This window comes from Salmo salar, chromosome ssa20, assembly GCF_905237065.1.
Source record: "Salmo salar chromosome ssa20, Ssal_v3.1, whole genome shotgun sequence".
Taxonomy (NCBI): Eukaryota; Metazoa; Chordata; class Actinopteri; order Salmoniformes; family Salmonidae; genus Salmo; species Salmo salar.
The window spans coordinates 94,791,181-94,808,882 of NC_059461.1; the positions used below are offsets into that span (position 1 = coordinate 94,791,181).

The following is a 17,702-nucleotide window of genomic DNA, read 5'->3' on the forward strand; positions in this document are numbered from 1 at the left end:
TAGAACCCATCTCCATTAGACAATATTACAGAGAGCCTAGTAGAACCCATCTCCATTAGACAATTTTACATAGAGCCTAGTAGAACCCATCTCCATTAAACAATATTACAGAGAGCCTTAGAGAACCCATCTCCATTAAACAATATTACAGAGAGCCTTAGAGAACCCATCTCCATTAAACAATATTACAGAGAGCCTAGTAGAACCCATCTCCATTAGACAATATTACATAGAGCCTAGTAGAACCCATCTCCATTAGACAATATTACAGAGAGCCTTAGAGAACCCATCTCCATTAAACAATATTACAGAGAGCCTTAGAGAACCCATCTCCATTAGACAATATTACAGAGAGCCTTAGAGAACCCATCTCCATTAGACAATATTACAGAGAGCCTAGTAGAACCCATATCCATTATACAATATTACAGAGAGCCTAGTAGAACCCATCTCCATTAGACAATATTACAGAGAGCCTTAGAGAACCCATCTCCATTAGAGTAAATTACAGAGAGCCTTAGAGAACCCATCTCCATTAGACAATATTACAGAGAGCCTAGTAGAACCCATCTCCATTAAACACTATTACAGAGAACCTTAGAGAACCCATCTCCATTAGACAATATTACAGAGAGCCTAGTAGAACCCATCTCCATTAGACAATATTACAGAGAACCTTAGAGAACCCATCTCCATTAGACAATATTACAGAGAGCCTTAGAGAACCCATCTCCATAAGACAATATTACAGAGAGCCTAGTAGAACCCATCTCCATTAGACAATATTACAGAGAGGCTTAGAGAACCCATCTCCATTAGACACTATTACAGAGAGCCTTAGAGAACCCATCTCCATTAGACAATATTACAGAGAGCCTAGTAGAACCCATCTCCATTAGAGTAAATTACAGAGAGCCTTAGATAACCCATCTCCATTAGACAATATTACAGAGAGCCTAGTAGAACCCATCTCCATTAAACACTATTACAGAGAACCTTAGAGAACCCATCTCCATTAGACAATATTACAGAGAGCCTAGTAGAACCCATCTCCATTAGACAATATTACAGAGAACCTTAGAGAACCCATCTCCATTAGACAATATTACAGAGAGCCTTAGAGAACCCATCTCCATAAGACAATATTACAGAGAGCCTAGTAGAACCCATCTCCATTAGACAATATTACAGAGAGGCTTAGAGAACCCATCTCCATTAGACACTATTACATAGAGCCTTGGAGAACCCATCTCCATTAGACACTATTACAGAGAGCCTAGTAGAACCCATCTCCATTAGACAATATTACAGAGAGCCTAGTAGAACCCATCTCCATTAGACAATATTACAGAGAGCCTAGTAGAACCCATCTCCATTAGACAATATTACAGAGAGCCTAGTAGAACCCATCTCCATTAGACAATATTACAGAGAGCCTAGTAGAACCCATCTCCATTAGAGTAAATTACAGAGAGCCTTAGATAACCCACCTCTCTCTGAGATGATTGCCTTTGAAAAGTAATTCTAAAAACACACTTTAAACCACATTAGCTGTATTCTGTCCTTCTATTCAACAGGACATCATAACTATCTCTGTGCCGGTCGAAATGACTGCATTGTGGATAAGATACGGAGAAAGAATTGCCCTGCGTGTCGCCTGAGGAAGTGCTACCAGGCTGGGATGATGCTCGGAGGTACCTTTGTGGTCCTGTCTCTCTGTCTTCCTCTTCTACTAATTAATGAATGCCCTCCTTCCCAATTATCTAGAGAACATCACATTAAAAGGGGTTACAAATTAACACTCTCTCACCTTATGCAGGAGTCTTTGAAATCATAATTTCCAGTCAAGGAGAATGTTCAAAGGGCCTTTCAGATCACAAACAGAGACCAAACACTTCATGGAAATTAACAAAATCATCAAACCCTGTCAGTACTATCTGAAATGTTCTTTCCCTTAGGATATTACCTTTTGGATGTTTAATGAACTACAGATGTAGGATCTTAATTTGATCACCCTGTTGCAGGAGAACTTTCCTGCAATGCAAGACATTTACACATGTTTAATGAACTACAGATGTAGGATCTTAATTTGATCACCCTGTTGCAGGAGAACTTTCCTGCAATGCAAGACATTTACACATGTTTAATGAACTACAGATGTAGGATCTTAATTTGATCACCCTGTTGCAGGAGAACTTTCCTGCAATGCAGGACATTTACACATTTTAAACTTGTAGTGTATTTGTAGTTTAAAAAGGCTTCTGAAGTTTGTAATTTCCACTTTGACATTTTCAGGCTTGATTTTCCCTAACGGAAAATGTATTAAACCCTTTCAAAAATGTCCATTAATTATAAACTACATAATAATTCACATTTCCTGTTGCTGCAGGATTATCTACCTGCTGTAGCAATTTGGCTCAAATTAAGATCCTACATCTGTATGGGTAAACAGTTTATTCACAAACGAAAGTGCTCTTGTAATAGCCTTTGTCAGACCTTTTATTTGAAACATTTTATGTGTCATGGGTTATTGAGGAGGAGTAAGTGTGTTATATTACGGGTTGATAATCACTCAACCATTCAAGGCCGTACCGTTCAGCAAAAAAAATTACAACTTAGAGAAAAATAAATGCATTACAGTAATTATAAATGCATTACAGTATTTTTTTTTTTTATCGAGACAAACTAAACCTGAAAACAATATCATTTTTTTTTAAAATTATATCTTTTAACTTTGGCCTCAGACAGAATATCTGATATCAGCCGACACATCTGATCACAGCTTAATGAAGCATTTCATAGATGTTGAACCTCCACTCTAACCACTTGGCTACCCTGCCGCCCCTCCACTCTAACCACTAGGCTACCCTGCCACCCCTCCACTCTAACCACTAGGCTACCTGCCGCCCCTCCACTCTAACCACTAGGCTACCCTGCCACCCCTCCACTCTAACCACTTGGCTACCCTGCCGCCCCTCCACTCTAACCACTAGGCTACCCTGCCACCCCTCCACTCTAACCACTAGGCTAACTGCCGCCCCTCCACTCTAACCACTAGGCTACCCTGCCGCCCCTCCAGTCTAACCACTAGGCTACCCTGCCACCCCTCCACTCTAACCACTAGACTACCCTGCCACCCCTCCACTCTAACCACTAGACTACCCTGCTGCCCCTCCACTCTAACCACTAGGCTACCCTGCCGCCCCTACACTCTAACCACTAGGCTACCCTGCCGCCCCTCCACTCTAACCACTAGGCTAACTGCCGCCCCTCCACTCTAACCACTAGGCTACCTGCCGCCCCTCCACTCTAACCACTAGGCTACCTGCCGCCCCTCCACTCTAACCACTAGGCTACCTGCCGCCCCTCCACTCTAACCACAAGGCTACCTTGCCGCCCCTACACTCTAACCACTAGGCTACCTGCCGCCCCTCCACTCTAACCACTAGGCTACCCTGCCATCCCTCCACTCTAACCACTAGGCTACCTGCCGCCCCTCCACTCTAACCACTAGGCTACCCTGCCCCCCCCTCCACTCTAACCACTAGGCTACCCTGCCCCACCTCCACTCTAACCACTAGCCTACCCTGCCGCCCCTCCACTCTAACCACTAGGCTAACTGCCGCCCCTCCACTCTAACCACTAAGCTACCTGCTGCCCCTCCACTCTAACCACTAGGCTACCCTGCCCCCCCTCCACTCTAACCACTAGGCTACCTGCCGCCCCTCCACTCTAACCACTAGGCTACCCTGCCGACCCTCCACTCTAACCACTAAGCTACCTGCTGCCCCTCCACTCTAACCACTAGGTTACCCTGCCCCCCCCTCCACTCTAACCACTAGGCTACCTGCCGCCCCTCCACTCTAACCACTAGGCTACCTGCCGCCCCTCCACTCTAACCACTAGGCTACCTGCCGCCCCTCCACTCTAACCACAAGGCTACCCTGCCGCCCCTCCACTCTAACCACTAGGCTACCCTGCCCCCCCTCCACTCTAACCACTAGGCTACCCTGCCCCACCTCCACTCTAACCACTAGCCTACCCTGCCGCCCCTCCACTCTAACCACTAGGCTAACTGCTGCCCCTCCACTCTAACCACTAAGCTACCTGCTGCCCCTCCACTCTAACCACTAGGCTACCCTGCCCCCCCCTCCACTCTAACCACTAGGCTACCTGCCGCCCCTCCACTCTAACCACTAGGCTACCCTGCCGACCCTCCACTCTAACCACTAGGCTACCTGCCGCCCCTCCATTCTAACCACTAGGCTACCTGCCACCCCTCCACTCTAACCACTAGGCTACCTGCCGCCCCTCCACTCTAACCACTAGGCTACCTGCCGTCCCTCCACTCTAACCACTAGGCTACCTTCCGCCCCTCCACTCTAACCACTAGGCTACCCTGCCGTCCCTCCACTCTAACCACTAGGCTACCTGCCGCCCCTCCACTCTAACCACTAGGCACTAGGCTACCCTGCCGTCCCTCCACTCTAACCACTAGTCTGCCCTGCCGCCCCTCCACTCTAACCACTAGGCTAACTGCCGCCCCTCCACTCTAACCACTAAGCTACCTGCTGCCCCTCCACTCTAACCACTAGGCTACCCTGCCCCCCCTCCACTCTAACCACTAGGCTACCTGCCGCCCCTCCACTCTAACCACTAGGCTACCCTGCCGACCCTCCACTCTAACCACTAAGCTACCTGCTGCCCCTCCACTCTAACCACTAGGTTACCCTGCCCCCCCCTCCACTCTAACCACTAGGCTGCCTGCCGCCCCTCCACTCTAACCACTAGGCTGCCTGCCGCCCCTCCACTCTAACCACTAGGCTGCCTGCCGCCCCTCCACTCTAACCACAAGGCTACCCTGCCGCCCCTCCACTCTAACCACTAGGCTACCCTGCCCCCCCTCCACTCTAACCACTAGGCTACCCTGCCCCACCTCCACTCTAACCACTAGCCTACCCTGCCGCCCCTCCACTCTAACCACTAGGCTAACTGCTGCCCCTCCACTCTAACCACTAAGCTACCTGCTGCCCCTCCACTCTAACCACTAGGCTACCCTGCCCCCCCCCTCCACTCTAACCACTGGGCTACCTGCCGCCCCTCCACTCTAACCACTAGGCTACCCTGCCGACCCTCCACTCTAACCACTAGGCTACCTGCCGCCCCTCCATCCTAACCACTAGGCTACCTGCTGCCCCTCCACTCTAACCACTAGGCTACCTGCCGTCCCTCCACTCTAACCACTAGGCTACCTTCCGCCCCTCCACTCTAACCACTAGGCTACCCTGCCACCCCTCCACTCTAACCACTAGGCTACCCTGCCACCCCTCCACTCTAACCACTAGGCTACCTGCCGCCCCTCCACTCTAACCACTAGGCACTAGGCTGCCCTGCCGTCCCTCCACTCTAACCACTAGTCTACCCTGCTGCCCCTCCACTCTAACCACTAGGCTGCCTGCCGCCCCTCCACTCTAACCACTAGGCTACCCTGCTGTCCCTCCACTCTGGAGGGCGGCAGGTAGCCTAGTGGTTAGAGTGGAGGGGTGGAAGGGTAGCCTAGTGGTTACATTTTAGGGGCGGCAGGGTGAGACTAGTGGTTAGAGTGGAGGGGCGGCAGGTAGCCTAGTGGTTAAAGTGGAGGGGTGGCAGCGTAGCCTAGTGGTTAGAGTGGAGGGGTGGCAGGTAGCCTAGTGGTTAAAGTGGAGGGGTGGCAGCGTAGCCTAGTGGTTAGAGTGGAGGGGCGGCAGGGTAGCCTAGTGGTTAGAGTGGAGGGGCGGCAGCGTAGCCTAGTAGTTAGAGTGGAGGGGTGGCAGGGTAGCCTAGTGGTTAGAGTGTAGGAGCGGCAGGGTAGCCTAGTGGTTAGAGTGGAGGGGTGGCAGGGTAGCCTAGTGGTTAGAGGGGAGCGGTGGCAGCGTAGCCTAGTGGTTAGAGTGGAGGGGCGGCAGGGTAGCCTAGTGGTTAGAGTGGAGGGGTGGCAGGGTAGCCTAGTGGTTAGAGTGGAGGGTGGCAGGGTAGCCTAGTGGTTAGAGTGGAGGGACGGCAGCGTAGCCTAGTGGTTAGAGTGGAGGGACGGCAGGGTAGCCTAGTGGTTAGAGTGGAGTTGCGGCAGGGTAGCCTAGTGGTTAGAGTGGAGGGGCGGCAGGTAGCCTAGTGGTTAGAGTGGAGGGGTTGCAGGGTAGCCTAGTGGTTAGAGTGAAGGGGCGGCAGGGTAGCCTAGTGGTTAGAGTGGAGGGGTGGCAGGTAGCCTAGTGGTTAGAGTGTAGGGGCGGCAGGGTAGCCTAGTGGTTAGAGTGGAGGGGTGGCAGGGTAGCCTTGTGGTTAGAGTGGAGGGGTGGCAGGGTAGCATAGTGGTTAGAGTGGAGGGGTGGCAGGGTAGCCTAGTGTTTAGAGTGGAGGGGTGGCAGGGTAGCCTACTGGTTAGAGTGGAGGGGCGGCAGGTAGCCTAGTGGTTAGAGTGGAGGGGCTGCAGGGTAGCCTAGTGGTTAGAGTGGAGTGGCTGCAGGGTAGCCTAGTGGTTAGAGTGGAGGGGTGGCAGGTAGCCTAGTGGTTAGAGTGTAGGGGTGGCAGGTAGCCTAGTGGTTAGAGTGGAGGGGCGGCAGGTAGCCTAGTGGTTAGAGTGGAGGGGCTGCAGGGTAGCCTAGTGGTTAGAGTGGAGGGCAACATCTATGAAATGCTTCATTAAGATGTGATCAGATGTGTCGGCTGACATAAGATATTCTGTTCAAGTTCAAATCCCCGAGCTGACAAGGTACAACTCTGTCGTTCTGCCCCCTGAACAAGGCAGTTAAACCCACTGTTCCCCGGTAGGCCGTCATTGAAAATAGAATTTGTTCTTAACTGACTTGCCTAGGTAAATAAAGGTAAAAATACCAATGTCTACATACAGTATGTGAATGACAAGTGTTCCTTGTACTCTTCACATGTTTTAACTGACCCTTGTGGTAATAATTGTCATAGGGCGGAAGCTGAAGCGTTTCGGGGCCCTGAAGGCAGGTCTGGCACCAGCCTTGATGTTCCAGGGGCCCTTATCAGCCCTAGGGGATGGTCTGGCCCCAGCCTTGATGTTCCAGGGGCCCTTGTCAGCCCTGGGGGATGGTCAGGCCCTGGCCTCTCTACCCTGCATGCCTGGCCTCAACGAGCTGCAGCTCTCCCCTCAGATCATCAGCATTTTGGAGAGCATTGAGCCTGAGGTGGGTCGGAGTTTTTGATATTAATTAATCGGGGGGGGGGGGGAATCCTAACCTCCGCCTAAATCTAATTGTAACTTAGTCTCCTATTGACTTCAATGGGAAAATTTGACTGAAGGACAAGTTATGTTTCATATTCATCATAGGCACCTTTTGCTTTGTATTGTCCTGCTGCTGAGAATGGATTGACATTCAGGGATCAATCATGTATTCATCTCTCCATCTACCAGGTGGTGTACTCTGGCTATGACAACTCCCAGCCTGACATGCCACACCTCCTCCTCAACAGTCTCAACAGACTGTGTGATAGACAGCTGTTGTGGATCGTCCGGTGGTCCAAGTCCCTGCCAGGTAATAGCAGGAAGAATGTTAACTGTGTTATAAATGCTGTATGTATGGTTTATGAATGTCTTATAATGTGCTGAGAGACAGACTGTGATTCCATCCGGTGGTCAAGTAACAGCAGGAAGAATGTCAACTGGTTTGATAACCTATCTCAACATCTGCACACGTAACCCTTTCACACTTCATATACTGATGTAAATGGAAGGTTTTCACCCATGTGGATCCAAGTTAGGATTGGTCCATATGAGTTCCTTTACTGGAGTCAACCTGTACCACATTACAGTCAGCAGTAGTAGCCTGCAGTCTTCTTGGTCAGGTCTGCCAGACAGCAGAAGTCACCTGCAGTCGTCTTGGTCAGGTCTGCCAGACAGCAGTAGTATCCTGCAGTCGCCATGGTCAGGTCTGCCAGACAGCAGCAGTAGCCTGCAGTCGTCTTGGTCAGGTCTGCCAGACAGCAGTAGTATCCTGCAGTCGCTGTGGTCAGGTCTGCCAGACAGCAGTAGTATCCTGCAGTCGTCTTGGTCAGGTCTGCCAGACAGCAGTAGTATCCTGCAGTCGTCTTGGTCAGGTCTGCCAGACAGCAGTAGTATCCTGCAGTCGTCTTGGTCAGGTCTGCCAGACAGCAGTAGTATCCTGCAGTCGCCGTGGTCAGGTCTGCCAGACAGCAGCAGTAGCCTGCAGTCGCCGTGGTCAGGTCTGCCAGACAGCAGTAGTATCCTGCAGTCGCTGTGGTCAGGTCTGCCAGACAGCAGTAGTATCCTGCAGTCGCCGTGGTCAGGTCTGCCAGACAGCTGTACTAGCCTGCAGTCGTCTTGGCCAGGTCTGCCAGGTAACAGAATAACTGTATTCAGGGTTGACTTATGATATAAGTGTCACGTCCTGACCATAGAAAGCTTTTATTTTCTATGGTAGAGTAGGTCAGGGCGTGACAGAGGGTTTTGTCTAGTTTACATTTTCTATGTTGTGTGGTTCTAGTTTCTGTTTTTATATGTCGTTTTTTGGGGGGGATGATCTCCAATTAGAGGCAGCTGGTCATCGTTGTCTCTAATTGGGGATCATATTTAAGTTGTTGTTTTTCCCACTAGGTTTTGTGGGAGATTATTTTGAGTTAGTGTATGTTGCACCTCTTCATCACGGTTTGTTGTTTATTAGTTTATTGTATGTCTTGCATAGTTTCACAGTTATAATAAAATGTGGAACGATACACACGCTGCGCCTTGGTCCGCTCCTTCATACAACAAACGTGACAGAATCTCCCACCACCAACGGACCAAGCAGCGTGGTCAGGAGGACTGGACCTGGGAGGAAATCCTGGATGGAGCAGGACCCTGGACAAGGCCCGGGGAGTATCGCTGTCCAAAGGAGGAGATGGAAGCAGCGAGAGCAGAACGGCGATATTACGAGGCGTTATACCATCAAGGCAAGCACGAGAGGCAGCCCCCCCCAAAAAAAAATTGGGGGGGCACACGGGGAGATTGGTAGAGTCAGGGTTCAGACCTGAGCCAACTCCCCGTGCTTACCGTGGGTAGCATGTGACCAGTCGGGCACCGTGTTATGCGGTGATGCGCACTGTATCTCCAGTGCGCATTCACAGCCCGGTGTGCTTGTTGCCAGCGCCCCGCATTTGCCGGGCTAGAGTGAGCATTCAGCCAGGAAGGGTGGTGCCAGCTCAGCGCTCCTGGTCTCCAGTACGCTTTCTCGGTCCAGGATATCCTGCGCCAGCTCCGCGCACTGTGTCGCCAGTGCGTATTCACAGCCCAGTGCGTCCTGTGCCAGCTCCCCGCATTTGCCGGGCGAAAGTAAGCCTCCAGCCAGGACGGGTTGTGCCAGCTCTACGCTCGAGACCTCCGGGGCGCCTCCACGGCCCAGTATATCCTGTACCTGCCCCACGCACCCGGCCTCCAGTGAGTCTATCCAGCCTGGTATGCCCTGTGCCTGCTCCTCGCACTTGCCCTGAGGTGCGTGTTACCAGTCTTGCGCCACCTTTGCCATCCCCACGCATCAGGCCTCCAGTGTGCCTGCCCAGTCCGGTGTGTCCTGTTCCTGCTCTCTGCACTCGCCCTGAGGTAAGTGTTACCAGTCTGGCGCCACCTGGGCCAGCCCCACGCATCAGGCCTCCAGTGCGCCTTCCCAGTCCAGAGCTTCCGGCGACAGTTCCCAGTCCAGAGCTTCCGGCGACAGTTCCCAGTCCAGAGCTTCTGGCGACAGTTCCCAGTCCAGAGATTCCGGCGACAGTTCCCAGTCCAGAGCTTCTGGCGACAGTTCCCAGTACAGAGATTCCGGCGATAGTTCCCAGTCCAGAGCTTCCAGCGACGTTTTACAGTCCGGAACCTCCTGAGACGTTTTACAGTCCGGAACCTCCTTAGACGGCCTACAGTCCGGAACCTCCTGAGATGGCCTACAGTCCGGAACCTCTTGAGACGGCCGGAAATCCGAAACCTCCTGAGACGGCCTGCAGTCCGGAACCTCCTGAGACGGCCTGCAGTCCGGAACCTCCTGAGACGGCCTGCAGTCCAGAGTCTTCAGCGAAGGCCTGCAGTCCAGAGTCTTCAGCGACAGTCTGCAGTCCGGAGTCTTCAGCAGCGGTCTGCAGTCCGGAGTCTTCAGCAGCGGTCTGCAGTCCAGAGTCTCCAGCGGCGGTCTGCAGTCCAGAGTCTCCAGCGGCGGTCTGCAGTTCAGAGTCTCCAGCGGCGGTCTGCAGTCCAGAGTCTCCAGCGGCGGTCTGCAGCCCAGAGCCTCCAGCGATGATCCACGGTCCAGTGACACAAAAGCAGAAGGATCAGCTGGCGGAGCGGGGGCTATGCCCCGAACCGGAGCCGCCTCCTATGCTGGCGGATAAGCAGGATGAGAGGGTTCTTCGTCCCGCACCAGAACCGCCTCAGATGCAGGAGGATCCGCGGGATGTGAAGGTTCTTCGTCCTGCACCAGAGCCGCCACCGACATTAGTCACCCACCCTAACCCTCCCTATTTTTTTTTGTTGTTTCAGGTTTTTGCGTTCGGAGTCTGCACGTTTGGGGGGTGGGGGGTACTGTCACGTCCTGACCATAGAAAGCTTTTATTTTCTATGGTAGAGTAGGTCAGGGCGTGACAGGGGGTTTTGTCTAGTTTAAAAGTTCTATGTTGTGTGGTTCTAGTTTCTGTTTTTCTATGTTTTTTTGGGGGGGGGGGATGATCTCCAATTAGAGGCAGGTGGTCAGCGTTGTCTCTAATTGGGGATCTATTTAAGTTGTTGTTTTTCCCACTTGGTTTGTGGGAGATTATTTTGAGTTAGTGTATGTTGCACCTCTTCGTCATGGTTTGTTGTTTTTGTTTATTAGTTTATTGTGTGTCTTGCATAGTTTCACAGTTATAATAAAATGTGGAACGATACACACGCTGTGCCTTGGTCCGCTCCTTCAAACAACAAATGTGACAATAAGTCTATGTTTGCTTCCCAAATAACACACCATGCCCTATATAGTGCACAACTTTTGACCAGAGCCCCATGGCACCCTATTCCCTATATAGTGCACAACTTTTGACCAGAGCCATATGGCACCCTATTCAATATATATACACTGCTCAAAAAAATAAAGGGAACACTAAAATAACACATCCTAGATCTGAATGAATGAAATAATCTTATTAAATACTTTTTTCTTTACATAGTTGAATGTGCTGACAACAAAATCACACAAAAATAATCAATGGAAATCCAATTTATCAACCCATGGAGGTTTGGATTTGGAGTCGCACTCAAAATTAAAGTGGAAAACCACACTACAGGCTGATCCAACTTTGATGTAATGTCCTTAAAAGAAGTCAAAATGAGGCTCAGTAGTGTGTGTGGCCTCCACGTGCCTGTATGACCTCCCTACAACGCCTGGGCATGCTCCTGATGAGGTGGCGGATGGTCTCCTGAGGTATCTCCTCCCAGACCTGGACTAAAGCATCCGCCAACTCCTGGACAGTCTGTGGTGCAACATGGCGTTGGTGGATGGAGCGAGACATTATGTCCCAGATGTGCTCAATTGGATTCAGGTCTGGGGAACGGGCGGGCCAGTCCATAGCATCAATTCCTTCCTCTTGCAGGAACTGCTGACACACTCCAGCCACATGAGGTCTAGCATTGTCTTGCATTAGGAGGAACCCAGGGCCAACCGCACCAGCATATGGTCTCACAAGGGGTCTGAGGATCTCATCTCGGTACCTAATGGCAGTCAGGCTACCTCTGGCGAGCACATGGAGGGCTGTGCGGCCCCCCAAAGAAATGCCACCCCACACCATGACTGACCCACCGCCAAACCGGTCATGCTGGAGGATGTTGCAGGCAGCAGAACGTTCTCCATGGCGTCTCCAGACTCTGTCACGTCTGTCACATGTGCTCAGTGTGAACCTGCTTTCATCTGTGAAGAGCACAGGGCGCCAGTGGCGAATTTGCCAATCTTGGTGTTCTCTGGCAAATGCCAAACGTCCTGCACGGTGTTGGGCTGTAAGCACAACCCCCACCTGTGGACGTCGGGCCCTCATACCACCCTCATGGAGTCTGTTTCTGACCGTTTGAGCAGACACATGCACATTTGTGGCCTGCTGGAGGTCATTTTGCAGGGTTCTGGCAGTGCTTCTCCTGCTCCTCCTTGCACAAAGGCGGAGGTAGCGGTCCTGCTGCTGGGTTGTTGCCCTCCTACGGCCTCCTCCACGTCTCCTGATGTACTGGCCTGTCTCCTGGAAGCGACTCCATGCTCTGGACACTACGCTGACAGACACAGCAAACCTTCTTGCCACAGCTCGCATTGATGTGCCATCCTGGATGAGCTGCACTACCTGAGCCACTTGTGTGGGTTGTAGACTCCGTTTCATGCTACCACTAGAGTGAAAGCACCGCCAGCATTCAAAAGTGACCAAAACATCAGCCAGGAAGCATAGGAACTGAGAAGTGGTCTGTGGTCCCCATCTGCAGAACCACTCCTTTATTGGGGGTGTCTTGCTAATTGCCTATAATTTCCACCTGTTGTCTATTCCATTTGCACAACAGCATGTGAAATTTATTGTCAATCAGTGTTGCTTCCTAAGGGGACAGTTTGATTTCACAGAAGTGTGATTGTCTTGGAGTTACATTGTGTTGTTTTAGTGTTCCCTTTATTTTTTTGAGCAGTATAGTTCGCTACTTTTGACACGAGACCTATGGCACCCTATTCTCTATATATAGTACACTACTGTAGACCAGAGCCCTATGGCACCCTATGTCCTATATAGTGCACTACTGTTGACCAGAGCCCTATGGGCGAGGCCTCCTCAGGGCCAACACACTCACCATGGTCACCAGCGCTCTGCAGCGAAGATCTCACTCCCTAACACTGGCAGGCAGAGATACAGCCAGGGAGACCATGTGGAAAGTACGACCAATAATTTCTTCTCTTTTCAAAGTCACGAAACACCCTTTATAAGTACTGGTAACCTCCTTAACACACATTATCACTACTGGTAACCTCCTAAACACCCTTTATAACTACTGGTAACCTCCTTAACACACATTATCACTACTGGTAACCTCCTAAACACCCTTTATAACTACTGGTAATCTCCTAAACACCCTTTATCACTACTGGTAACCTACTAAACACCCTTTATAACTACTGGTAACCTCCTAAACACCCTTTATAACTACTGGTAACCTCCTAAACAACCTTTATAACTACTGGTAACCTCCAAAACACCCTTTATCACTACCTCCTAAACACCCTTTATCACTACTGGTAACCTCCTAAACAACCTTTATAACTACTGGTAACCTCCAAAACACCCTTTATCACTACCTCCTAAACACCCTTTATAACTACTGGCAACCTCCTAAACACCCTTTATCACTACTGGTAACCTCCTAAACACCCTTTATAACTACTGGTAACCTCCTAAACACCCTTTATAACTACTGGTAACCTCCTAAACACCCTTTATCACTACTGGTAACCTCCTAAACACCCTTTATAACTACTGGTAACCTCCTAAACACCCTTTATCACTACTGGTAACCTCCTAAACACCCTTTATCACTACTAGTAATCTCCTAAACACCCTTTATAACTACTGGTAACCTCCTAAACACCCTTTATAACTACTGGTAACCTCCTAAACACCCTTTATCAATACCCCCTAAACACACTTTATCACTACTGGTAACCTCCTAAACGCCCTTCATCACTACCTCCTAAACACCCTTTATAACTACTGGTAATCTCCTAAACACCGTTTATCACTACTGGTAACCTCCTAAACACCCTTTATCACTACTTCCTAAACACCCTTTATCACTACTGGTAACCTCCTAAACACCCTTTATAACTACTCGTAACCTCCTAAACACCCTTTATCACTACCTCCTAAACACCCTTTATAACTACTGGCTACCTCCTAAACACCCTTTATCACTACTGGTAACCTCCTAAACACCCTTTATAACTACTGGTAACCTCATAAACACACTTTATCACTACTGGTAACCTCCTAAACACCCTTTATCACTACTGGTAACCTCCTAAACACCCTTTATAACTACTGGTAAGCTCCTAAACATCCTTTATAACTACTGGTAACCTCCTAAACAACCTTTATAACTACTGGTAACCTCCTAAACACCCTTTATCACTACTGGTAACCTCCTAAACACCCTTTATAACTACTGGTAATCTCCTAAACACCCTTTATAACTACTGGTAATCTCCTACACACCCTTTATCACTACTGGTAACCTCCTAAACACCCTTTATCACTACTGGTAACCTCCTAAACACCCTTTATCACTACTAGTAACCTCCTAAACACCCTTTATAACTACTGGCAACCTCCTAAACACCCTTTATAACTACTGGCAACCTCCTAAACACCCTTTATCACTACTGGTAACCTCCTAAACACCCTTTATCACTACTGGTAACCTCCTAAACACCCTTTATCACTACTGGTAACCTCCTAAACACCCTTTATAACTACTGGTAACCTCCAAAACACCCTTTATCACTACCTCCTAAACACCCTTTATAACTACTGGCAACCTCCTAAACACCCTTTATCACTACTGGTAACCTCCTCAACACCCTTTATAACTACTGGTAACCTCATAAACACCCTTTATCACTACTGGTAACCTCCTAAACACCCTTTATCACTACTGGTAACCTTCTAAACACCCTTTATAACTACTGGTAAACTCCTAAACACCCTTTATAACTACTGGTAACCTCCTAAACACCCTTTATAACTACTGGTAACCTCCTAAACACCCTTTATAACTACTGGTAACCTCTTAAACACCCTTTATCACTACTGGTAACCTCCTAAACACCCTTTATCACTACCTCCTAAACACCCTTTATCACTACTGGTAACCTCCTAAACACCCTTTATAACTACTGGTAACCTCCTAAACACCCTTTATAACTACTGGTAACCTCCAAAACACCCTTTATCACTACCTCCTAAACACCCTTTATAACTACTGGCAACCTCCTAAACAACCTTTATCACTACTGGTAACCTCCTAAACACCCTTTATAACTACTGGTAACCTCATAAACACCCTTTATCACTACTGGTAACCTCCTAAACACCCTTTATCACTACTGGTAACCTTCTAAACACCCTTTATAACTACTGGTAACCTCCTAAACACCCTTTATAACTACTGGTAACCTCCTAAACACCCTTTATAACTACTGGTAACCTCCTAAACACCCTTTATAACTACTGGTAACCTCCTAAACACCCTTTATCACAACTGGTAACCTCCTAAACACCCTTTATCACTACCTCCTAAACACCCTTTATCACTACTGGTAACCTCCTAAACACCCTTTATCACTACTAGTAATCTCCTAAACTCCCTTTATAACTACTGGTAACCTCCTAAACACCCTTTATAACTACTGGTAACCTCCTAAACACCCTTTATCAATACCCCCTAAACACACTTTATCACTACTGGTAACCTCCTAAACGCCCTTCATCACTACCTCCTAAACACCCTTTATAACTACTGGTAATCTCCTAAACACCGTTTATCACTACTGGTAACCTCCTAAACACCCTTTATCACTACTTCCTAAACACCCTTTATCACTACTGGTAACCTCCTAAACACCCTTTATAACTACTCGTAACCTCCTAAACACCCTTTATGACTACCTCCTAAACACCCTTTATAACTACTGGCTACCTCCTAAACACCCTTTATCACTACTGGCAACCTCCTAAACACCCTTTATCACTACTGGTAACCTCATAAACACCCTTTATCACTACTGGTAACCTCCTAAACACCCTTTATAACTACTGGTAACCTCCTAAACACCCTTTATAACTACTGGTAATCTCCTAAACACCCTTTATCACTACTGGTAACCTCCTAAACAACCTTTATAACTACTGGTAACCTCCAAAACACCCTTTATCACTACCTCCTAAACACCCTTTATAACTACTGGCAACCTCCTAAACACCCTTTATCACTACTGGTAACCTCCTAAACACCCTTTATAACTACTGGTAACCTCCTAAACACCCTTTATAACTACTGGTAACCTCCTAAACACCCTTTATCACTACCTCCTAAACACCCTTTATCACTACTGGTAACCTCCTAAACACCCTTTATCACTACTAGTAATCTCCTAAACTCCCTTTATAACTACTGGTAACCTCCTAAACACCCTTTATAACTACTGGTAACCTCCTAAACACCCTTTATCAATACCCCCTAAACACACTTTATCACTACTGGTAACCTCCTAAACGCCCTTCATCACTACCTCCTAAACACCCTTTATAACTACTGGTAATCTCCTAAACACCGTTTATCACTACTGGTAACCTCCTAAACACCCTTTATCACTACTGGTAACCTCCTAAACACCCTTTATAACTACTCGTAACCTCCTAAACACCCTTTATGACTACCTCCTAAACACCCTTTATAACTACTGGCTACCTCCTAAACACCCTTTATCACTACTGGCAACCTCCTAAACACCCTTTATCACTACTGGTAACCTCATAAACACCCTTTATCACTACTGGTAACCTCCTAAACACCCTTTATAACTACTGGTAACCTCCTAAACACCCTTTATAACTACTGGTAATCTCCTAAACACCCTTTATCACTACTGGTAACCTCCTAAACAACCTTTATAACTACTGGTAACCTCCAAAACACCCTTTATCACTACCTCCTAAACACCCTTTATAACTACTGGCAACCTCCTAAACACCCTTTATCACTACTGGTAACCTCCTAAACACCCTTTATAACTACTGGTAACCTCCTAAACACCCTTTATAACTACTGGTAACCTCCTAAACACCCTTTATCACTACTGGTAACCTCCTAAACACCCTTTATAACTACTGGTAACCTCCTAAACACCCTTTATCACTACTGGTAACCTCCTAAACACCCTTTATCACTACTAGTAATCTCCTAAACACCCTTTATAACTACTGGTAACCTCCTAAACACCCTTTATAACTACTGGTAACCTCCTAAACACCCTTTATAACTACTGGCAACCTCCTAAACACCCTTTATCACTACTGGTAACCTCCTAAACACCCTTTATCACTACCGGTAACCTCCTAAACACCCTTTATAACTACTGGTAACCTCCAAAACACCCTTTATCACTACCTCCTAAACACCCTTTATAACTACTGGCAACCTCCTAAACACCCTTTATCACTACTGGTAACCTCCTAAACACCCTTTATCACTACTGGTAACCTTCTAAACACCCTTTATAACTACTGGTAACCTCCTAAACACCCTTTATAACTACTGGTAACCTCCTAAACACCCTTTATAACTACTGGTAACCTCCTAAACACCCTTTATAACTACTGGTAACCTCCTAAACACCCTTTATCACTACTGGTAACCTCCTAAACACCCTTTATCACTACCTCCTAAACACCCTTTATCACTACTGGTAACCTCCTAAACACCCTTTATCACTACTAGTAATCTCCTAAACACCCTTTATAACTACTGGTAACCTCCTAAACACCCTTTATAACTACTGGTAACCTCCTAAACACCCTTTATCAATACCCCCTAAACACACTTTATCACTACTGGTAACCTCCTAAACGCCCTTCATCACTACCTCCTAAACACCCTTTATAACTACTGGTAATCT

General features: G+C 48.2%; 1 protein-coding gene across 1 annotated transcript in view; it reads left to right on the forward strand.

The window, feature by feature from the left end:
- pgr (progesterone receptor) overlaps positions 1-17,702 on the forward strand; it is a 70,354-nt gene that overhangs the window by 24,472 nt on the left and 28,180 nt on the right. Inside the window, 3 exon segments of the mRNA NM_001252363.1 lie at positions 1,578-1,694; positions 6,958-7,190; positions 7,418-7,538. Coding sequence (NP_001239292.1) covers positions 1,578-1,694; positions 6,958-7,190; positions 7,418-7,538 — 471 coding nt within the window.